We start from the raw sequence: 24,971 nt of genomic DNA on the forward strand, positions 1-24,971 counted from the left end.
TAACTGTATGATGGGATTAAAAGCTTTAGTGAGAAAGATGTTTGGTTAAGCTCAGGCACTGTCACTTTTTGGAATCTTGGGCCAAATTTGCAAAGCTAGATTGAATATTAGGGGCAGCTTGAACCAGGAGTTAAGCTAATGCTTTAAAAATAAAGCTGCCCCTACATTGTCTGTGCTGAAAGAAAAAATAACAAACCCAACGAAATATGTGCTCCGTTGTGGGAAAAATTGTGCAATGGGCATGCTGTCCTAGTGATCTATTGCAACTGATATCAGCAATTTCTGCCTAAAAGTTCTCTGTTCTGAAACACCAAAACTGAGCTGTATTTAAGACACTTAGCCATGTCATTGCCACTTCTTTACCTGTTTAGCTGTAGCAACAGAACAGATTTTTTTTTTTAATGGCAGAGAGCACGAAAATAAGCCTTTTCTGCCTGTTGGAGCCTTTCTCCCTCCTGTACTTCAAAGCCTTTTAGTCTCTCACTAGTTTCCTTTCTTCACACAAAATGTCAGTGTGGAAACTTCTAAAATGCCATCAAGGTAGTCCTAAAAGATGTGAAACTGCCTGGTCCTCCAAATGTCAAAATCAGCTACAGGGAAAGCTACTCAGGGTATGGCTATTTCGTTTTAATATCACACCCTGTCATGTTGTAGAATATTCAGCTGTAGACAGATTTGCCTACATTGGCAGGTGCTAAGGCTGAGCCATTAGTTGACATTTTCCCACAGCTGACTTTAACACACTTTTCTTGCATACAAGCCTTTGTGACTTGTTTAGCTAGGAGGTATAAAAGGTGGAAATGCTAGCAACATTGCAGAGAGAGAATGGCATTTGCCTTTCTGTATGTGGGATTTCAAGGACTGTGTTTGAGCTTGGTTTGGAGTAAAAATCCTGTTTCTAAAACCTTGGGATCACTGGGCCATTTTATTAGGTGTAATAACAGTAATTTTGTTTATGGCCTATATGAAAAAATTATATTGATCATCAATTTATTAAAGCTTGGGTAAGGCTGGAAGAGTTGTCAGGGCATCCCCTGCCATGTTTTCTTCTTCTGAGTGATGCCAAGACAGAGTGCTCTTGGTGATCTGTCCAACTTGTAAAAAACTCTACTAGAGAGTCTCCCGAATATTTTGTCTCGCTGCTGTTTTCTCCTTAATTCAAAACTCCCCCACCAACTGAGCTGCTGATTTTTACAGCAAATAAAGTCGCCTTTTTCTCTGTCCTCCTTTCACCAGAATCTTGTTTGCACTCTGATCTTTTCTGCTTTGAGAAAAAAAGCCAAAAAGCCTGAATCTTTAACTCCTGTTTTTTAAAATAATTTATTTTCCCATTGGTCTCTTCTAGAGTGTCTCAAAGCCTTGAAGCCAGACTGCATCATCCCCAAACCACCAGAACAATTATATTTTTTGGCTGTCAATCCTCTCTTCCCCATCTTCATCCAGAAATCATAGCTGCTACTTTCTGTGGCAAGAGCTTGCTGTGGAGCTGCACCTCAGTTTGTGGTTTCCTATGATTTCTGGTCTTTTCAGTAACATTGCTGCCCTGTCAGCCCCTCCTCACTGTAAAATCCCTTTCTCCTGCCTAAGGGGACTACTTTTGATGATTTTATTGGACCACATTTTTGTCACTTGTTTTGCTTTGGAAAACTGCTGCAATTTTTAATCTCCATAATTGTGTCCCTAAACATCCTTCTAAGCATTTCTTCTTGGCTGTAATCCACAGAGGGTCATCTTCCAGATGATCAGATGGTTTTAAATGCTAAATAAAGCTGCTATCCTGACAGATTTCTGCAAAGCAGCAGCATTTGCTGTCCTGCTGGGTGGTCAAGTGCTCTTAAGGAGTTTTTTTTAATAGCTGCATATCTATCTCCGTGCTTAACTTTTATTTCCTCAAGCTGATTAAGAGGATGTTGCCTCCTATCTTAGGCCTATCAAAAAAGTAAAACTAGACTAGTTTGGCACAAGCTGTCCTTGATGGTGGTAAAAATGCAAAGAAGGGATTAAAAAAATATTGTTCCACAGCCACTTTAGGGATAAAAGTTGGACAAATGGACCAGTAATTTCTTGGATGCTTCCTTTCTGAAGACAATATAATATTTGTCCTTCAGATTTTTCTGTTTTCTACAGACCTCAAAGAAAACTGCCCATATTCCAGGACATATCAGTGTTCAGATTATTATGTGCTGCAGGATTAATAAAGCCCTGCCCACCTGAAGACATCCACTTCATCTGATTGTTCTCCAGTCTATTTGTCTAAATGTATTTGCTTGTTAATTTGCTCTGGTTAGAGAAGATATTTTTTGAATAGACTAAAACAAAACAAAAATTGACTTCACCGAACTTCACAGCAGCACATTCTGATCTTTCCCATCTGGTCTTGAGCCTGCAGTTCATCTTCCTTTAGCCTGTAGTGCTCTCAGACCCCTTGCAGTGAGTTTTGGCCCTGGTCAATCAGGCCTTGGTTGAGCCTGTTGTTTTCTGGCCCTCAGCCCTGTCGGAAGCTGCGGTTCAGGGCCACACTCCCAGTGGGGTGAGGGCTGGAGGGCAGAGAGAGGGCACACTCAGGGCAAATGAAAGTCATCAGGACTCACCCAGATAGTGGTCACAGATTACAGCACAGACAAAAAAGCCTTCATTGTTAAGTGCCTGCTAAGCCAGGCTCTTCCTTTGGCCTCATTTCTCTCCCTAGTATGGTTCAAGTGCCTGGCAGGACTGCAGGGAGGCAGAGCCCTGCTGGCTGCTCCTCAAGCCCTGTCCAACACGCTGCCCAGGCTGCTCTCAAGGTGGCTCAGTCACTCCTAAAGAGTTCACTGCCAGAGGGTTCAGGATGCTGCTGTGCTCATTCAAGTGCCAAAGCTGCAGAGCAACTCCGCTTGACGTGCCTGAGTTTTGCAGTGTTCATTTTATTCACACAACTTCCAGAGCTGGGAACAGACCCAGCAGCTGAGCAGCCCATGAGGATTTGTGGGTGTCAGTAACACTGGCTTTAGCAGATGTCTCTCCTTGGGTGACAGAGGTGTAGTTTGCAGAGCCCGGAGCTGATTCAGCTGCTGTACTGAGTTCCTTCCTCTTGAGGAAATGTAACACCCAGCCTGGGGTGGGGAAGCAGCTGAGAGCTTTGTCCCCAGTGCAGAGCAGATCTTCTCCAAGCTCTTTCCCATCCTGCAGGTTTACAGAGACAGCCCAGGAAGGGCTGTCCTGCCAGGCTGCCCAGAGCACACACTGCTGTGGCATTCCCAGCCCATTCAGCTGACAAGCAGCCAAGGAATTGGCTCCTATCCTGCTCTGCCCAGCCTGGGGCTCAGCCCCAGTCCTGGAGCACAGTGGAAGGAGAAGGGACAAAGACACTCCCTTTCTCCTCTTTTTCTACAAAGCCATGCTGCACACCGTGCTGAAAGCCAAGAGAAGCTGCAATTGGTGGCACAGCTGCTGATGGAAGCTTGGTCTATTTCTCCTTTAAAGTTTCTTGAAACGAGTAAACACGACTGTGGAGAAGATTCTGGGAAAATCAAAACAACTTACAAGAAGTAAAAAGGAAAGAAACGGAAAGAAAAAAATCCAAGATGTTTACATATATAAATTTGTTTATTTATATTCTCTTCTTTTCAATGTTGCACAACTTCTACATCACATTCATTCAAAATTAGTATTATTTTCATGATCTATGACTTAGGAACTTTTATACACTCAAAAGTACCACTACCTACATATGCTCTACCTTCCTCCCTTCTTTAAAATTAATGCTGAAACACAAGAAACATGCACATGTAAGGTTTTAGAGTAAAGTTCTTTGGTCAGGTACACCTTCCACAGTAATGAAATGTGTTCTGATATTATTTTACCCCTAGCAGTAGCAATACACAGCAGCAATAAAGGTGATCCCTTTGACATTTTGCACGAGTAATGACTCTATATCTTAGCTTAACATGGCAAAACTATCATTTTGACAGACTCAACACCAAAAATCAATTTGTTTTACAGTTTTGTTAATAAACACTGAAAGAAGTAAAACAGCAAATGGTTTCTTTGCAGAGAACCTTTGCTCCAGTCTGACAGTGCTGGATTGGCAGGGAGGAGGGAGACAGGCAGAGCGGTAGAATCACAATAACACTGCTGCACTTCAGCCACTGAACTCCACATATTAAGTCCAGTGTTATTTAGTAGGATGGTGACTCTACAGAATGATCCAAAGTAGTAAAATTCCAGATCTACTACAGGCATTGGATATTCACCAGCTGCACACAGCAAGCCTGTGCTTTCAACACTGGCACCCCAATCTGTGAGAGTAAGTACCTCTCCTTCCCAGCTTTGCCATGAAAGATTTCAAACACTTAAGTAAAATGACATCCTTTAATGTTTTAAAACATTATCTATATCCCAAATAATTCAGATCTTTCCTTTAGAGTTAGGAAGTCCTAACATATAGGATGAAATGATTAATGCTTTATGTTTAAAGTGTACTAAGCAGTGCAATGCCACAAACAGCCTTTGGCTCCATTTCTGTGGCATGTGGTGAAGGAAGGTGGCTGCACCATCTCACTAATGTGGCTCTGTGACAATTCAGCCACATCAGTCCTTTTGTGATGACAAACAGAATTCCTCTAAAAATTGCCTTAAGAAAGAAGAGTTTCATTAAAATTTGACTTCCATCTGAAGTATATGTAAATAAAAACACTGGCTGACACAGTCAGCATGGCTCAGTTTGGAACATGAAGTGCTGTGTCACTCACTCCAGAGCAATGGCCTCTCACCTTCACATACCCATAAGCAGCACAATGACACAAATAATACTGCAAGCAACACCCTGCTCTTCTTGGGTTGGTATCTTTTCATTTTGCCTTCTGTGGGTACTCTGAAAGGCATGACATTGCTCCAGAACTAATACTTCTGATTCATATTAAATAGACAGATACAATACAGTCACATTCAATTGACTTTTAGTTACAGTGCAATTTAAGTTAAACTATTCTCCTTAATATATTTTTAAACTGTAAACTACACTAGAAAGACACAATAGTTTTATTAATTTCATTATTTTTTTATCTGAAGTTGTCTGTGAACTTATGTGTATCAAAATAAATTACATTCCTCTGTCAAATTACCATTAACTGAAGATAGGGTACAGACTTTAAGTACTTGATGACAAAGTCCACTGCCCCCAGGGCAGACAAGTGACTACTACTACTTGAAAGAGGTGATTTCCAATTACCAACAGGCTGCTAAAATGTACCTAAGAATTTATCTATTCCTATAAATTAACTCTGTGGGCTTTGGTCAATAATGGTACAATTTACCTGGCAAATCTCTGTAATTCTTTCTTCTCAAAGAAGTGAATTGAGAGCAGCATTTCAAATGGACAAGTAGTCAAATTGCAAAGAGCTCCTGCTTGAAAATAATTTTGTAAGAATCCAGCTCCTCCAGTGATTTGAGCCTGTTTAACATGGGTAAAAATGTGCTACTTGATTGTGGACCAGCAGGAGCCAGGTGCTCCTCAGCAGAGGCAAAATGTTGGCAGAATTTTCCAGTCCTTTGCTTTTGTGGAAGCAGCAGCTTCTCATAGTGGCTGAACTTAATGTTCTCAGAACACACCTAGAAATGATGTGGCAAACTGTATATCCTGGCAGAATTAGCACTTCTTAAAGGCAGTTTTCTCTTGCAAAGCTCAAAGCAAGTTCCAATTAAAAATTTTTTTCAAAAAATATTTCATTACTTGTATTCATGAATAAAATATGTTAAAAATGTTTGGATGCTATGCTCACTACCTAATACTCTGTGTACAAAAGCAGACATATAAAAACAGCACCTGACCTTGCTCAGGTGAAAAGAACTGAAAGTGGTTTCCTGGATCATGGTACTAAAGGCACCATGGTATTTAATCCCTCTCACAGTAAGCTTCAAGCCTAAAGAGCAGTTAGGCTGCCTCTGGTAGCTTTCACTAAAAAAAGATCACCACAGAACATCAAAATTCTAATCCTCAAAATTATTCTAATTTTCAGCCTAAATTTTTGTCACAGCCTGTTAATTCTTTTGCAAACACTGCCTTAAATATTAGGAAAGCTTGCCTCTCTTCTCAGTTCTCATCCAGATATACACATTTCCTGTGTATGTTTGTGCACAGGCAAAGAAAGACAGCTGACAATCACTTTGAGTCCTTGGTATCCTGCCAAATGATCAGCTCACTGTACTGCCTATTCATCCTTCTTGAACATCAGCAAGCAAGACATTGTCAAATCTGTTTCAAGACTTAAAAATAAAGGCAACAATTGTCCTTCCCAGTTACATGGATGACCACTACAACTGCCCTAAGAACCATGATTTTATGTTTGTGTCTGCTAGTTCTAGAAAAGTGCAATGTATAGAGGGTGTATTCAAGTTACAGCAATTTTATTTCCCTCCTTTTGAACAATATACATTTGAAAATTAAGTTAATAAATTACACTGGATCCAGCACACCTGGTTCCACTGTCTTGTAGATTTTGGTCAGAAAGACTTCGACTTTGTCATCCCCCAAGTGACACATGTCCAAGATGCAGATAACGTGTTTGCCATCGAGCTCCTTCGCTGCTTTTACAATTTCATCTAGAAGTTAAGAAAGGTGGTTTTAAAAGGTATTTGTGTATACTCTGTACACAATAAAAAGGTGTACAGAATTGATAATGTTCTCCATACAATAATGTTCAACCTTCTTTCAGTGAAAAATTGTATTCATAAATTCCATCACTAGAAATGACAGAATCAGAATTAGATATGAGTTTGTAGTTTGGATATTAAAATACTGTTTTCAGAGGATGAGAACAGCTCCAGCAAAAACTGCCTTGAAAGTTCAGTATTGCAGCAATTTACTAAAGGTGGTGAAATAGAATTCACATCTCTTTCACTGAAGAGGTGAACAATGTCTGATGTACACCAGAGATTTCTACAGAGGATTAACTCTTGCACTGACAGATAAACCAAGAAATGATAAATGAGTAACATCAGTGAAAGGCAGCCTCACCTGAAAGAGGGAACGTGTCACCAAGCCTCCCACTGCTGGTGGCCTTCTGCTGGCATGCAGAGATACAACTCATACAAGACAATAATGTATCATTCTGAATGTCTTCCAGTTGAAACAAGTGGGGATTGTCAGGGCAAAACAGTGGAAGAAAAGCAACATCTATTGCTATATCATGGTTTATACCTGTTGAAGAAAAATATTTTATGTTAGCAGAAAACTTCCTATTCAGCCTGTCAGCAACTTTGCACACCACTTCTATTTTTTTTCAACAAACCACTGACCTGATTTTTATTTACATCTTTTGTCCATTAGTTAATAATTAATGTCTAAAAATATGTTTCTACATAGGATTATACACAAGCACATTCAAATTTACATGATGTTATGAAATACTATGGTTTAAGGCTAACAATGCTGATAGTTCAGAAAACATTAAACCTTGGAAGCCATTTCATCCTCCTTTTAACTTTATCTGCAAATGCAGAGAAATAACTTTACAACCAGTAAAGTGTGCAATACAGTGCTACTTTCATCTTCAATATTGTATTGTCAGTCCCAGGATTCCAATGACTTCAAATATTCTCTGCAAATGTCCCTTATCAAGTAATGAAAACCTTTAAATTATGGGAATTTAACATGAGCATTGTTAATCAAGGTAATTCATGTCCCTTTTTAAAGGGAAAACAAAATCAAACTTAATAACCCTCAATAAAGCTAGCAAATAGATACACATCAACTTGCATATTTATATTTTAATAAATAAAAATCAATCAACTGACACTTCATGTTAACCAGAAGCAGCATGGAGCAGTTAATGAGTATGGCTAAAATACAGCCTTTCATTTTCTGCCATGGAAAGAAGGCACTTTAGGAGCAACAGTATGAAAAAAATCAACTCAATGAGAATAATGCTGAAAAGAAGCATTTATAGTTGTCTTTTTAAGAACACTGACTTGTTTCTGATAAACACCTCTCCAGCAGAAAGCTGGCAAGTGCAATTTATTAATTTGCCTGATTACATCGGGACCTATTCCTAACTGAAATAATCAATAGTTTAAGGACTACATACATTCTTCAAATAACACTTGTAAGACTATGCCAGAAACTGAAATTATACAAAAAGTGTTACTACAAATAAGATATTCAGGCATTTCATTGAAAAGTATGTTTAATGAGAATAAAATTTACCCTAAATGGGGACGCTAACAAAAATCTAAAATGTCAATAATTTTTCAAACCTCAGGAAATACTCAGAATCAATTGATTCCTTTAGAGAAATCCATTCAATCTGGTGAACTTACATTGCTCTTGCTTAACCTTTTTTACCAGGCAAGCTACTTACCCAGAACTGTCACTTCATAATATCCAAGGCCAATAGCACTTTTAAATTCATTGATGTTTTTATCTGTTCTGGCTTCTATTGGCTGGTGCACTGCTGCATGAAGGTTGTACTGTTGCATAAGTAAGTCTTTGTGCACATAATCAAATTTACGTGGGATACTTTCTGGGAAAATTTTGCTGTGATGAAAATAATTCATTAACTTGTCTTTCACTTGTGCCCACAGGTCACTCTGCCAGGAACCACAAGTTCCTCCAGGCTCTTCAGTTTCAGCTATATTATTCACTTCTTCTTGATCTATTATAAGCACAGACAACATTTAGTTGCTTATATAATTGTATCACTCCTCTGTTAAACAAGAAACAATTTTCATTAGAACATTTCAATTATGAACACTATGAACAATTATGGCAGAAATTGAAAGAGCTACAAGGAAACATGAGGTCTTATGCTATAAAGTGCTTCTGAGATACTAACCTAACTTAAAACTTCTATAAAGATATACTGAGAATTTATTGCCCATAATGGGAAACAATCCAATGCTGTCCTTTCAGCCATCCCTTAGAACCCAGCAGGGAACATTGAGTAAAATGACATTTATGATACATTGCTACAGTGGTTCCCCAGAGGCTGATGCAACCAGATATACAGAGGAACTGTCTTAACAAGGGTTATAAGGATATCTTTGTTGCCTGGTTTGGACCTGAAGAAAAGTAGTCTTAAGCCTCCTAAGGGTAATATAAGAACTATTGGCAACATACCTCTGCAATACTGCAAACTGTCTGACACAGCCTGTCCTTTTTTATCTTGCACAGAATGTCCATGCTGATATTCATCTAAGCTATAAAAAGAAAATTATAGTGTGTATACGTGTATATATATACATATATTTATTTATTTATTTACCTTAAACCTAATTAACCTCAAACTCTATGCAGCAAAAGACAGACTTCTAGTGATAAATGATACGAGCTCGAGTGAATGAGCTGATTCCTTATTGTGAGAGTTGTACACAGCAGCTGGACACAACAAGTAAACACAATTTACTTGTGCTCAGGAAATCAGCTCAGCAGAGCTCAGAATAGCTCTGGCTGATTCCTGGCTTTGGGAAACAGACGGGAAGGGTTTACACTGGCAGCGGTGTCTGCTGCCCTCTACTGGCACCGGGCGGAAATACCACGTGTGACACGGCCAAACGCACAGGTGACCAACACAGGTGACCGACAGGTGACCCACAGGTGACACGATGGCAAAACCCGGTGCTCAGCATGCGCTGCACTGCCCTGCCATCCCCTTCAGCACCAGAAACACAGCATGAATGGAGCCATGCCACCACTCCGGAATCCAAAATGACAGAAATGCAAATCTCTATTTTCCTGTGGACATCCTGTCCTCTTGTAATGATCAGTTTAATGAAGCAAACTAGGTATTTGTTAGACTGTCTTTTTTTAATCATAAAGTTTTGAATTAATGATAAGAAACTATTCTTTATCAATCTAATAAATTACCTAGGATATTATGCAGGAGAAAAACATAAGAGGCACTCTGCAAGCAAACATGGTAAAATAAGCTCTTAGGCCCATGTATTCCTTCCTTCTTTGATCCATTCCCCTTATTAGAATAAAACCCACTGTGATGTCTGAAAAAACTTAGGGAAAGGACTATCTTGATTATCTTGCATCACTAACAACTACCACAGGTAAGACTTTGTTAAGGTACCATAAAAATTCCAGACCATCAAAGTAGTTAATAATAATGACAAGATACAGACAGTAAAAAAGGAATCAAAGATGAACATGCTGTGTACTGAACAGCATATTGTATTGATATTAAATTTCATAAGGATTTGCAGGTTCTAAAAATATTTTTTTTCTATTTCATACTAAGGTGTATCTTGAAAATATAATGTCAACATTTCCTAACAAATGGAAAATATCTAAAATAGTATCTAGTGAGAAGATAAAAGGAAATGCACTATGGGTTTTGAGTATGAAAGTATATTTTAAGAAATGCACTGCCACCATGTATCACCACTGAAGTGACCTTCCTGTGATGTCCAAATCTAGGCACAAAAGAATCCTCACTTAAGCAGTACAACCTGGGAAATTACTGCCCACAAAATTAATTTTCACTTTTGGGATTTGGACCTGTCAAACATAAAATGAAACTCCAGCACAGTGCTAAGAAAGGCTTGCTCAGAAACCAACATGTCAAGTTAGATATATACCAACTTTTCATTAAAGCAGAGGATTAAACCAAGTCATACTGCTGACAAGTAGATATTGTGCAAAGTGGATATCATGGATTTTTTTCTTTTAAACTTGTCTAGATTTGGAAGTGAATAGGCTCTGATTTAAAGCAAGCAGAGCCTCAGGAAAATATGAAGAAAACTTGTCATGATTTTTCCCCACTTCTTTCACAGATCTGTAGCTGGGATAATTTCTACCTGTCCAACACATCATTCCTGCAGGCCTGCTTTGTGCTGGATGTGTGGACAGCCTGACTTGAGCGAGGCTTGCAGGGGAAACTACTTGTCTCTAATCCAGTCCAGGTGCTTCTTTGTGACTGAACCACTGTGTCTGCAATGCACCTGAGGCCACCCAAATCCTTCCACTTACTGCAATGTGCTCCTGCTGTTGTACACCAAAACATCCACAGCCTATTTTACCCATGCCAGCTTTAGGAAAACTTGTGCCCTGCCAGATTTGCTGTTTCCAGCCTGCACTCTGCAGACCCCCCTTTTCACAGATGTCCACTTGAAAAAATCCTTTCTTCACTATTTTCAGATACATTGATACTCAATTTGTCAGTCATTTTATTTTAAAGTATTGTCATCAAAAATAACATCAATCAAAATATATGGCAGATCAGTATTTTCAGAAACTACTGGGAAAGTAAGCACGTCCCATGCTTCACACCGATTTTCTAAGGACTGGGACTAAATGTGATAACTGAAATTAAGAAAAAAAAAAACTTATGACTCACAGCTATGCCCAAACAATGCAAGGAAGTAAAGTGCCTCAAAGCAATACAAGAAAACATCTCACTCACTGATAAAACTGGTAAACTTTTTTATAGACTGGCTTGAAATGAAGTGTTCTGACACCATTGTGATAAACACATCTACCACAGCAAGTAACAGAGAGACCAAAAAGCCTTCTATGAGAACTTGACAAGTCTACACAAATTGATTTTTATTATCTACTAATTTCTCCCTGACAAGTTCTGATTTATGTGAAAAAGGGTTGTGAAGGAAACATCACATGCTGTGAAACTTTCGGTCATGCAAACCTCAAGATGAATTTCCCTAAATTACAGAGTCCCCATTCCCTTGCTGTCACATCCACGGGAAGGAAAAAATATAAAAGGGTCTATGTGACAAAAAAATACAGAAGTGAAACTACAAGGACAGAAGCATGCAAACAAGTTCATTTCATGCAGTATGGAGTGGGAGCATGTAGTGCAGCAATTCCATGGTAACATGCTAAATTTATGAAGATTAAAATTCTAAGAAAACTACTGAGCTTTTTTCACTTCCACATAAAAATAATCCTGTCTCAAATTCCTGATCTTTCCTCATTCACCATCACTTCATTCTCTATAAATTAAATTACTTTGGAGTACATTAAATGCTTAGAAGTACTATTATGTGGAAGATCTTTACTAGCAAGGATATAAATATCAACAATAATACTAAATTACCCATTTGCTTTGTTTCTGAAACCCTTAAAAATCAGGTAAGTTACCTCAGAAATGCAGGAACTGTAGCTGTCAATAAAAAACCTCAAAATAAGCTCTTACTGCTTAAAAACCCAAAAATGAAACCGCATGCTGAAAATAACAGAATAGTTTAAGATAGAATATGTACTTTAAAACATAACTCTACTATTGGATTCAATGATCCTTGTGGGCCCCTTCCAACTCAGAATTTTCTCTGAAATATGTGAAGTTTGTTAAAACTACTATTGTTATTTCATCAATATATTAAAGTATTTCAGTGAGAGCTGACATTCTGCTACATCTAAGGAACAGAAATCAATGCAATTTTAAAGTATGTCAGCTAACTTTCTACTTTTCTTTGGCAATTTGGAGAATTCAGCACAATTCTATAGGTAGTTACAGAAATACACGAGTTACCTTTTAATTATATAGAGTGAAACAGCTTTCCATAATCCAACACAGACTTTCTCCTCCTTTAGCTGGGGTTCTAGCACTAATGGCATAGAGTGGACACACAGGTAGCAAGGAGAGTAGCAGATTGAGAAAAGCAGAGAACAAAGTAAACATGCCTTAACTTCTGGCTTCACCTATAAGAAATGGGGAGAAGACATTCTTCCCATCCACCCCCACCCTGGCAAAAGCGGAACATTTCTCAGCAAGCAAAAGAAAACAAGATTCCTTACAGTCAAGGAAAATTTCCTGATTTTCCTATGGATTTGTACCACAAGTCCCTGCAAAGTCCTGCATCACCTGCAGAACCTAAAGCCAGGTGATGTTTTTAATGAACCAGCTTCAAAGTTAGGTAATAACTTCTAGAAAATGCAGTTTCTACCAAAAGGACCACGAAACAACACATGGGTTCAAAAGAGCCTCATTTATCCCACAGAAAAAGCTGTTGCAAATTAGCTTCCAGTAAATGTGTTTCAAGAAAATAGGCATGCTTGCAGGGGAGAAACACTGGCAGAATGGTCAAAAACTTTGTTGCTCTATTCCTAGCACTGTAATTCTTGGGTTTAGGGGGGAAAAGGAAGAGATGCTAAAAGTAAACCAAAAAGGCAACTGAGCCATATATGTAGTCATGACATAAATCCAGATCACTGCAAAATACACAAACATCCTAAATTACTGACACCAAGGAGTTCAAACATTCAAGTTGCTCATGTTCTGTCTGGAACAAGTGACAAGAATTTATGGCCCTTAAAATGCTCTGAGGAAAGTAGCTTCTAGCCCCTGGTTAACAAATAAAAGCACTCACTCAGTTTTCTTAATAATTTCACTTTTGTAATTATTTCACTAGGTTCCAGACTTGACAGGGCTCTGGGTTTGAAACTCCTATGTGAACTTCTAAAAAACCCCACCTTCTCTGGATCCAAGCTGAGTTATGTAACAACTGAATGCTGGGGAGTGAAAGGAGCAGGGGAGTGGCTTCCCAGGGTCAACCAGACCTACACCTCTGTAGCATCAAGAAAAATGTACAGCTCAGCCACCACCAGAAAATCCATTCATTACCATGATGAACCTCTGTTATTATATATTCCCTTAGTAGAAGTAGTAGCAATAGAAGATGTTTAATAACATGCTCAAAATTATGTTTCAGATACATTTAGAGTGAGTGCAGATGAGTGAATAGAAAACATGAAACTCTACCCTGATCTCTTCTTTCATTTTGCTTCCTTAGAGACTCCCGATCTGTAAAACTTTTACTTGGAGTATTTTTGTTTGATTATTGCAATTATTCAACACAATTAATTTCACATGACTTACCCAAGTTTTCTTCTTACAGTCCGTGTAAAATAGGGGTGAGATGATACAGGACTAACAGATGTACCTCCCCTTAAAGTAGGAAATTCACCATTACTTTTCAGTATCTATTTAAATGGAAATTCACAAAGCAAAGAACTTTGATGTTTTTCTTTCAGGCAGAACTAAGACACTCAAATGCTGGAAGTTTTCATATGGAAAAGAATCCACTAAAATTGCCACAATTATCACTGCCAAGACAGAACTTCTATTTACCAAGGTTTTTGTAGTACTAAATCTTCATTCAATGCTAATTATATTTTATTTCACTTCCCCTCAAAATATACTAAATATCCACTCTCTTCATACATTATGACTTATGAATGTGAAAAGTAAAGAAGAAAAATATACCCTTTATTGTATGAGAAATCCACTGCAAAAAAACCAGATGTGACTGGCCTGAATTTTGAAACTTTCCATCTGTCAATGTGTACATCAGGCTCTCAATAGTGAGTATGGCTGTACTAGATTTTACACAAGTTGCAACAAAGAGCAGTCTTATACAAGCAGTTACTTTACTCCTGAATTTAACACAGCTGTATCAGACAAATTAAAAGTTATTTTGAGCCCTTAGGTTAGCACATGACCACCATCTACTTTCCTTTCTGACAGCAAGTTACAGCTACATGCACTACCCCATTGCCCAGAAATCAAAAATAAGGGGTGTTTGAAATTAAGGAACAGCTATACCTGATTCTGCATTTTCAGCCAAGATGTCTGATTTCCTCACATCACTGTAACTGTTGTTTGTTCCACAGCTATGTCACTAAACTACATTTGGTTCAAGTATTAACTACTTTTATCTCAAATCTGTGAGCTTAATAAGAAAACAGTATAAATATTAATCAGAAGAGAGCACTGCAAACCTACTGTAATTAATCCTTCATTAGCATGAACAGTGTCATCACCTGACGCCAGGAAAAGTACATAATTACATTTCAAAGATTAAACTAGATATGCTTTTAAAGCTCTCTTATTATTTTCTACAGCCTGGGCTCTGGCTTAATTTCTGAAAACAGTTTTTAGAAGATCCACCACATATTAATGAAGAGAGCTTACTGCTCTGCATCTCTCCTGGATCTGCGCGTTGTCCTTCTCTTGACTGAACTCCTTTTGGACAGCGGAGCTTGGTGCTGATGCTCCCCAGGAGGGCAGGGTGGCCCCAGAAGAGACTTAACTTCTGCAGGTTTTCCCTTGTCAGCACCGTCTTCTTCGGACACAGAAGAACTTCCCAGACACTGAGAGGTATCTTTCTGCAACAACATTAATTGTTTAAGGATTTCAATGCACTTAAAGCTACTTCTTCCAACTCAAAAACTTGCAAATTTCTGACAGTCACCTTACATTTAGCAGAAATTATATTCTAATCATATTAATAAGGTAAATTCTGTCTAGAAGGTGACAAGTGAGCAATGTTGCAGCAGTTGCCTCTCCCACACTCCAATTTACACAAGGTGATCAGTCAAACTAGTAACTTTGAAACAGTTACAAGTTTTACAGAGGACTGCCAAAACACTTTCAGAGAAGCACTGAATCATCACTTTTTAAAATTTTGCTCTCAAAAATCAGATTAAGAGACAATGTAATGAGATTCTGAACTCATATGCAAAATTCTCCATTCTAAGGACAATCATAGCTGCTTTGGCATTAACTGTCACACACCATACCTGGACCAGGTCCCCTCCTGGGGCTGCTTCAGCTGCATTGCTCCAGCTGATGTATCTTATGGCACTAATTATTCCCTGAACAGCAACTCGCTTGTGTTCTCTGTAGTGCAGGTCTTCAATCTCTTTCCCTATTTCACCTATGGGTTTCAAAACTGATTCAACTGCAAAAAAGAAATTTCCAGAATCAAGTTTTAGAGTCATATAATACTCTCTAACACAAGACTAAAGAGAAGATTTACTAAATATTAAATTGATTTAAATTTATGCTTTTAAAGAATTCTAAACTTTTTTGTCATCCACATCACACGGAAAAAAATTAAAACAATAAATCTTTTTTGTGCATAAGCATCTGTTAGTATGCATTGTCAGACACCACAATTTCTGTTTCAGGTGAAATTTCCAGTTCAATGTAGCCTTCAGAATAACTATTTTTAATTCTGATGTAGCAGAATATTCAGAGTAAAACTTCAGGTATATGTGTAGCTCACCTCAGCTTCTACAATTCTCCTGCAGCTAGCAGTGCAATATTTTCTGTGAGGTGAGGATTTAGCCTATGAAACATTTAGGCATAAAAGGAAGTTTTCTTGGAGTTAGACTGAAAAGGCCACAAATCTAAAGATATTTAATATGTGATACCTTCATTGTTTTTACAATATTTCAAAAAGCTATCAGGAGGTCGTGGAAAAGGGTAATAGCCACCGATGACAGTTTTCTTTATTTGATCAGCTTCACTTTGAGATTCCATCCACTGAATGAAGTTTTTCACTTTGGCATCCTTGGTGTATGGCTGGCCCTTGTGCCACCCTTTTAAGACAAAAATAATCAGGTATCAAAACCAAAGCAGGCAACTGACATTTGTTCTCATTTTGAAACTCCCCTGAACACTACCTAGAAAAAACAAATTAGGAAAATCTTGAGAGTACAAACATGTCTTTTGTCAAGAGTGTTTTACAAAATGAGTACCTTGAATTTCTTGACTACACTTGCATTTGACACTGAATGTCAGACAAACATTAAATAACAGAAAAAACCAAAACAACTAGCAAAAAAGCTCCTAGAATAGGAAAGCTGCAAGTGTTTTTTAATATTTTAAGTAAGTGGAAACCACAATTGCTACCCTATCAAAATATTAACAGCCTGAAAGAATTAGTAAACATGTGTCTTAACCTAGAAATACTTTTCATAGATAAATCCATTTTAATGCCTTACAAGAATGCCATTTGCCTTCTTGTCTTCTGCAGTGATGTTTCCTTATTACCTCATAGTCTGTATTGATTTATCGTGCTGTAAAATGAAAATACCCTTTCCAAAGAAACAACATGAGAACTACATAAAACTAGAAGTAGTTTAAGTTACCTTTAATGAATATTTGACTTTCATTTGAAGTTGTAAGGTAAACTGTCCTGGAAGGATTCTCAGTCATCACTCTCATCTGTGTGCACACCAAGTATGTCACTGGAAAAAAAAAAATTCATTTTTTTTCCTGACAGTTCATTGATTTTAGAATACCAAGATTGACACACACTGGATTGATTTCATTAAGTCCTCTAAACAAGGCAATTTAGTTCTTGACCCTACAAATGTTTCACACAGGTTTTGAGTATCCATTATAAATTACCATATAGACATGCAATTAAATCTTGAATTTAATTTCAGCATAGATATTAAAACTGAAACATGAGATACTTCATAAGGTAGGATACCATTGAAACAAATAGTACAAATATTGGTATTAGATAGCTGTGTTTCTTAAGGATAAAAAGTATAAAATGATGAGAAATTATGGCATGCCACTGCAAAACTTCTAAACAGAGCTCAAACTTACTCTTTTGTTATTATCTCAGTTAAACACTGGAATGTCATTCCTTCCCACTTCCCCAGAACACTCAAGATGAATGCAGCCATAATCTAAGCAGGATTGTGCAGCTAAAGCTGCATCAAATGATAAAAAAATGTACATCAACACCAACCAGTGTTAAAAAAAAATGAGTGCTTGGAGGAGAGGAGAAAGAAGGCAAGAAGAAATATTTAAAGCTCTTTTAAAATCCTTCATTAAGGATTCCCTAGTTTAAAATTTATTAGTCTTAGCTCATGTGTGATAAGTAACACAGCTGGTTTTTTGCTGTTTGGGCAAAAAACATTGTTTCAAAGAAATTAAGTTTTTCCACTTCCACCTCTCTTTTCATTCAATCCTCTTAAGTTATTCCTGTCTATAAAAAAACCAGATATTTACAGGTCAAGAGGAGCAAGAGATTTGACCAGCTGCTGCCTTTAATTGCCTCTGATGCAAGAGATATTGCCCAGGTTCTTTGTCACAGAAACATCTGAAATGAAGGCAATCAGAGCAGGCCCAGGCCCAGCTGCTCACCTAATTGTTTATGCTAACTGACAGACTGCAATTTGTAAGGGTTTCAAATATTTAAGCTATTTTTTATTCTTAAATTTTAATTTCTGCCCACTATCTTCTGCTTGAGAAGATAAATCGTGGCATTTTTTATTCAGTGGCAACTAATCTCAGAATTAGAAATTCACAATGAACTAGAAAAACATTAAGAATAATTATTAGGATTATAGAGAGATAAATACTTGGATGAATATGCTCAAACACGTCCGGCTGAGAAGTTGCAAACAATTCCAGTACGAACGGTTGCTCTGAGGTCCCATCAATGGCATGTGCCCAACGATACAGCCAGAAGTCTTCGCTGTGTTCTAGATAAATAAATATTAAGAAAAATGTATAAGCATTTACTTAGAAATTTAGAAACTATTTGATAAGTTCTGAAAGTCATATTTATAGAAAAACCTCTTTTTCTGGCTCGCTCAGCCCTTCCTACAAATGTCACAAGACCAATAACATCACAGGAATGATTGTGCGGTAAGTCATCCAGCTCTGACCTAAAAGCAAAATAGAATAAAGCTGGGTAAGCTTTCTCAGAAACTCTGCAAAAAGCATTTCCAATTAACATTCACTGTAAGGTAGTGTAAATTTAAATTCCAGCTTGATAACCAATAAAATTCTATTTTACCTTGTGATAAACCTATATTTAACTTCAGGTAATCCCCACTCTGGCTTAACCATTTCTTCTGGAATAATATTTATTTCAGTAGGAGGATCCCGAACATTAAGGCAAATTTCTGACAAAGAAAAAAAAGTAACATTTATGGCATGAATACAAATTATCATCATCATCATCAACATTGTTATAATAATAATATAACATTTTGATCTCTTTGTTACCATTCCTACCCCAATAATGCTTGTAAGAAATCAGGAGTGCAGAGTAAATAAGGCCATGAAAATGCAGAGATATTGGCCCATAGAGAAAGTCACCTCACATGGCATATTCTACTCTGTCCTCTTTGCATAGAAAGGTTTTTGGCAATTATAATTGTTTTCAGGGTTGGCTTGTAGCTGTCATCACCTTCCCTCACAAACTTCCATTCCCAGCTAAACATTTCTATCTCCTGCCAAGCCATCACAAATACTTCAGACATTGAGATCTGATTTAAATACAAATATTTATCAGTCAGGGAAGATATTGCTTCTGGCAGTGAAAACATTGCTTCTTTTTGTGCACTGTAGCTAATTTTTGTGCACTGTTTCCTAACTCCATTAGGAAACTGTCATTGTCAATAAGTGATACATACATCACCCTTCACCAACATGCATATTGTTCCAAGAAGTTATTTGAATTTTCTGCATGTTGTATGTCATTTTGTTCTGAGTATAAAAGCACAAAATGGGAAAGAGCTCATATAGAGTGAAGGTGAGAGAAAACAACCCCAAAGTTGATCAAATCCAGCTTGAAAAGGCCATTACTGTTATATTGCAGGACTTGTATTTTTGTAGTATAGCTCCTTTGAGTATCTGCCACACAAAAAAACTGGCAAGTAAGAAAATGCTTTTTATAGCCAAGGAATATTCTTCATACACACTCCCACAGAGATGCTCTTTCAGCACACAGAAGTCATCAATGCAACTTTTTATTCTGTGGAGCTGTGCAGATACTCTGGGCCTTGACAGTATAAAATCTAAAGTCAGATGAGGTGATAATGTCCTTCAATCACCTGGGAAAAGGTGTGAGCAGTGTACAAGTGATATGTGTGTTATTAAGCAGGAAGCAGAATCAGATTAAAAATCATTACTAGTGGCCTATCTTTATAATCTCTGTTCCTGATATCAGGGATTCTTTCTTTATTTTTTTATTTTTTAAATAAAGGGTTTACCTAATTGTGGCAGTAAACTTTGTAGACATGATTCAATATAAACAGGGAAGAGCAAGAACCTGGATGCTCAGACACCTTTCAGAAGTACTAATTAAAGATTTATACTTTATCAGTTAGTCTCAGCAATGGATCACTTTCTATTTTACTTCTATGGAGAACTACTTTGCACAACTGTATTTTATAGACTCAAAATAGGTTTCTGCAATACTTAACCAATTGTAGCAAATCTCTTCATCTGTGAATCCCCTGGGGTGGGGTGTGTTTTAAATGGGTAACTGGATTTGATGGCATACTTGGCAAGGAGCAGCACTGTGCCAACCTTCATACTATGATACCATTCAGGACACAGAGAATTCCACAAAACCATTGACATCATGCCTGAGCCATCAGCAACTTCAAAGTAAGCCTGAAGAAAAAAAGAGACAATCTACAGTCATCTTATTTATTATCCTTCTGCTAGGTATTGACTTTGGATAATGCACCAGTACTTGACTCATAAATGATTTCTCTGTTACAAATGGATATAGATGTTCCAGAATGTGTACTGAATACTAGAGTGGAAAAAATCCCCAATTTTTAACCCGGGCAAATGCTGAATCTGAAACTGAGCAGATCACTAAGCAGTTAAAAAAGATTTTTAAATTAACCCACCACACTTCCAGTCTCCTTTTCCAAGAAGTTTAAGACAAAAATATCACAAGTTAAATGTATTAGAAAAATCATTAAGAATTTTACAGTAAAATAATCTATCTGAAAGTCAACAGATAACAGAATCAGGGCCTAGAAATAATTTAAATATAGTGCCTTTTTTTTTTTTTTTGGACATACTAAGTCCAATTTTCAAAGCATAGAGACCAGAAATGTTTAGGTTGTTAACTACTAACACCTCGAAGTATTCTTTTCTTCACAAAAAGCTCAAATGAACCATAGTAACTGAAATTCATCCACTAAAGTTTGTAAATATATGATCATAAAATTCAGCATTCCTGCTCTGCAGAGCTCAACATTTTTGTAAAGGCAGCATATAAAATAGCTATAAAATAACTTTATCTGCTTACTATATGGGAAAAATTATTTTCAAACATTCTACAGCAATCTGAGTGTTAACCTATGCATTTATCCCTCTTTACCTGATAAGGCATATCCATTTTTTTCTCTGGTTTTCCATAGTACTTTAGTCTAGATTTGTGCAGGATTCTCACAAGAAGTGGATGGAAATGCACTCTGCTTCTCCATGTCATTTCCAGATGACCAAGATTAGTCAGTTTGGAGACTAAAGTTAAGGGGAGGGGAAAAGAAAAAACCAAAAAACAGCATTCATGATTGAATGTCTGAGTTTCCAGGAGTAAAGTGGCAGGATGTTACATGTATTTTATTAATGTTTCTAACATTTAACAAGGCTCATCTGCTGATATCATTCACTAATAAAATTCTGTTATGAACTATCTGCACACAGCATAGTTTTGCTCTTTTTTTAAATTGAGAGTGATGACACATTTTAAATGACACAGAAGTGTTGTCAGATCAGCAGAAGGGCTATTAAAAAACCACAGGTGTCAGCCTACAAGGGCATCACACTCATGCAGAAGTCCTGTTATACCTCTCTCCTCACCAGGCCTCATGGAATGGCCTGAGCCCCCCAACACTGACCCCATTTTGGGTGGCAGCTTCTAAGTGTGAGCATCTTGCCCCACACCAGACACAAGACTACCACTGCCCCCAGTGTTTTTGACACCTCAGGAGACCGGGCACAAGCACCACAGCTTCATACTTCCAGTCAATGTTTGTAGAGTTTAAAAAACTCTCTCAAAGCAACACAGAATCACAGAAGGGGCTGGGTTCAAAGGGGTCATCTCATTGCAATACTCTGCCATGGGAGGGACACGCTGCACCACACCAGGTTGCTCAGAGCCCCATCCAAGCTGGTCTTAAACGATTCCAGGGGTGAAGTATCCACAAGCTGACAACTCTGGGATACCTGTGCCAGTGCCTCACCATCTTCCCAGGGAAGAGGTTTTTCCCACAGGAGCAGATGAACTGTGCCACAGGTGGCACATTCCTAGAGAGGCCAAACACAGCTGGAGGATATCAGGAAGCTCAGCCCAGCTGCACAAGCAATCACAGAATCAATCAGGTTGGAAAACACCCCTAAAATCATCGAGTCCAACCTATGACCAAACACCACCTTGTTCGCCAGGCCATGGCAACAAGTACCACATCCAGCCTTGCCTTTAACACCTCTAGGGACGGTAACTCCATCACCTCCCTGGGCAGACTGTTCAAATGTTTAATCACCCTTCCTGTGAACAACTCTTGCTTATGTGCAAGCTAAACTTTCGCTTAAGACTATGCGCCCTTGCACTGCCGCTGGTTGCCTGGGCAAAGAGCCCGAGCCCAGCCGGCTACACCCTTCTGTCAGGTGACTGTAGAGAGCGAAAAGGCCCCCTCAGCTCCCTCATGGGACTTGTGCTCCCGACCCTTCCCCAGCTCCGCCGCCCCACAAACACGGCACCGCCCCCTCCCTCAGGGCGCCCCGCGGCGCCTCAGGGCGTCCCTGCCGCACCCCTACAGCCGCCTCCTCCGCGCTTACCGTCCACATCCACCTGCACCGGGGGCCTGTCCGGTACCCACATGTCTCCATAGGGATCCTCGTTGTTCCAGAGCGGCAGGTAGTGCCTATTGTCCCCGCGGAGGGGCTGGAGCGGGCGGTAGCCGTTGGGCGGGGTGGCCGCGGTGTCGGTGTCGGTGCCCCCCTCCCGCTCCAGCCCCTCCAGGCAGAAGAAGCCGCGGTTCAGGCGCCTCTCGTCGTAGCGGTACGAGCAGCGCGTCAGGCGGAGGCGCGTGCCCGCCCGCAGGCGCGCGCGCTGCACCAGCCCGTTGAGGCGCGGCGCGAGGTGGCAGCGGTGCCAGCGCGCGCCGTCCGCCAGCGTCAGGTCGTACCAGTACTGGCGGGGCGCGGCGGGCGGCGCCTGCGCCAGGTACCGCTCCACCGCCACCACCGTCACCGCCAGCGGCTCCGCGGGCGCCGCGCTCAGCTGCGAGGAGCCCTGCACCTCATCGAACACCCTCTGCAGGCAGAAGGCCCCGCCGCCCTCCGCCGAGGCCGCTGCCCGGCTCTCCTCGGCGCGTTTCGGGGTAGGGTCCTGCATGACAGCGCCCTGGCCGCCCCTCCTGGGCGAGAGCCGCGCTCCGGGGCGCTGCCGGGGCCGGCCGCAGCTTCCCGCTGTCATGGCTGAGCGCAGGGCACCGCCCCCACGGCGCGCGCGCGCGGGGCGGGGCGGGCGGGCGCGCGCCTTTCAAACCTCCAACGGCCAGGGCCGGGGCGGGGACACGGGGACAGTGATAGGGACCGGGACCCGACAGCCGGGCCGGGCCGGGGACACGGGGATAGTGACAGGGACCCGACGGCCGGGCCGGGGATGGGGACACGGGGACAGTGATAGGGACCGGGACCCGACAGCCGGGCCGGGCCGGGGACACGGGGACAGTGATAGGGACCGGGACCCGACAGCCGGGCCGGGCCGGGGACACGGGGATAGTGACAGGGACCCGACAGCCGGGCCGGGGATGGGGACACGGGGACAGTGACAGGGACCCGACGGCGGGACGGGGACGGGGACATCGGGACAGCGACAGCGGCGCGGCGGCCGGGGAGCGGGTGCGGTCAGGAGCAGGGACGGAGCTGAGGCCCGGAGAAGCGGTGGGAGAGGCGGCCGCGGGTGTTCCTCGGCCAGGCCGGGGCCGCGGCTGTTCCCGTGCTCGCTCGCCGGTGGCTGTGGCGGTGCCCGGCAGCTCGGGGCGCAGGTGAGCCCAGCGCCCCCTCGGAGGGACAGAGGCCCTGATTGGCGAGCATCGCCTCGCTCCCTGCATCCCTGCCGCACCTGTTCCTGGTTCCACAGCACTCCTCATTGCTTCTTCCTTACCATCAGTGTGTTTCCAGCTGCGAGAGGCTTGTGCCTGCTTCTAATATTGTATTTGTCTTTTACATAGTTGCAGTGTGAGGGTAATCATAATCATTTTGCCATTGAAACAGTCTACTGGGTCTTGTTCTTGCTCCCATCTTCAGAAGAAATTCTTCCTAGTGGATCCTAAGTGTGTGAGATTTATATTATTATTGATTCTTGTCCCACTGCAACTACCAACTTCTTTATCACACCATAGAATCAAAGAATGGTTTGGGTTGGAAGGGGCCTTCAAGACCATCTGGTTCCAAATCCCCTGCCATTGGGACACTTTCATTGATCTCATAAGTAGTCCTGTGAAAGCTTACCAAGATCAAGAGCTTTGATATTTTACCAGTGCCTGTATTTTTTTCTAGAGGAGGAAACACCTCTTATGAGGAAAGGTGGAGGGAGTTGAGCCTGTTGAAACCAGAAATTGCAAGACTGAGAGGGGATTTTATCAATGTCCACAAATATCTGAAAAACAGGTATCAAGAGAACAGGAACAAGTGGTGCCCAGTGACAGGATAAGGGGCAACAGGCACAAACTAATACCCAAAGAGTTCCATCTGAATAGGAGGAAAATTTTCTTTTGAGGGCAGAAGCAGCTGCAGTGTGCCTGGAGCTCGGGGCTTTCTGCTTTAAAAACCCTAACCCTAGGCAGGTAAATCAGCTGGAACTGGAACAGGCTGCCCAGAGAAGTTGTGGAGTCTCCTCTGGAGATACTCAAAATCTGTCTGGATGAGATCCTGCTCTGCATGACCCTGCTTTAGCAGGGGGCTTGGTCTTGATGTCCTCCAGAGATCCCTGCCCACCCCAGCCATTCCAGCAGGACGGAGTGAGGAGAGGGGTAAAAGAAAAGGCCAGGAAGAGTAGCAACTTCCAGTCTTTATAGTGTCACTGGTCCACATAGTCTGGAAATCCAGAAGTGTGGCTGCAGCTTAGGCAGAGCTGGCTCAGGTGCTGGGCCAGAGCAGTTCCTCCAGCCTGAGCACAGCTGTATCCTTTGTTACTGTGGAGCATTTGCCATGGGGAAAATTGGAAAACCTGTCACCTGAATCATTTTAAATAGACTGAAAAAACTAGACAAAGTGGTATAAAGCAGAAGCTTTTGCTGGCCTTTAGAATTCTCTAGGAATGCTAAGACACTATGGATTTTATGATAATCACAGTGCATTCCTCAGTGAGAAAGTTTAAAACAAATCAGTAATTTGTGTTATGTTGAAGCTAAATATTGGGTAAAACTTCCACAGGGTGTCTTTCTTCCCCAGTAAACACATGAC

At 40.5% G+C, this 24,971-nt stretch overlaps 1 protein-coding gene across 1 annotated transcript; it reads right to left on the reverse strand.

The window, feature by feature from the left end:
• Nucleotides 1–3,566: 3,566 nt before the first annotated feature.
• Nucleotides 3,567–22,995, reverse strand: RADX (RPA1 related single stranded DNA binding protein, X-linked). Its single transcript, XM_071442342.1, has 15 exons — nucleotides 22,338–22,995; nucleotides 20,878–21,020; nucleotides 19,961–20,153; nucleotides 18,547–18,655; nucleotides 18,324–18,415; nucleotides 18,107–18,229; nucleotides 16,877–16,975; nucleotides 16,157–16,324; nucleotides 15,521–15,681; nucleotides 14,913–15,106; nucleotides 13,818–13,886; nucleotides 9,095–9,174; nucleotides 8,337–8,630; nucleotides 6,995–7,177; nucleotides 3,567–6,579 (listed from the first exon to the last, which is right to left on the reverse strand). The coding sequence occupies exons 1-15, from the start codon at nucleotides 22,975–22,977 to the stop codon at nucleotides 6,434–6,436; spliced, it is 2,694 nt and encodes an 897-aa protein (XP_071298443.1). The 5' UTR covers nucleotides 22,978–22,995; the 3' UTR covers nucleotides 3,567–6,433.
• Nucleotides 22,996–24,971: the final 1,976 nt, after the last annotated feature.

The sequence above is a fragment of the Agelaius tricolor genome, unplaced genomic scaffold (assembly GCF_023055355.1).
Source record: "Agelaius tricolor isolate 1412-34295 unplaced genomic scaffold, bAgeTri1.0.p SCAF_17, whole genome shotgun sequence".
Lineage (NCBI taxonomy): Eukaryota > Metazoa > Chordata > Aves > Passeriformes > Icteridae > Agelaius > Agelaius tricolor.

Bases quoted from the DNA above. Each gene is read 5' to 3' on its own strand.
- RADX (XM_071442342.1), bottom strand. From the start codon at position 22,977: ATGACAGCGGGAAGCTGCGGCCGGCCCCGGCAGCGCCCCGGAGCGCGG. The intron at 20,154-20,877 runs GTAAAGAGGGAT...TTTTTTCTTCAG, and splicing joins AAATGGATATGCCTTATCAG to GCTTACTTTGAAGTTGCTGA. The intron at 6,580-6,994 runs GTGAGGCTGCCT...CTTAACTTCTAG, and splicing joins TGACACGTTCCCTCTTTCAG to ATGAAATTGTAAAAGCAGCG.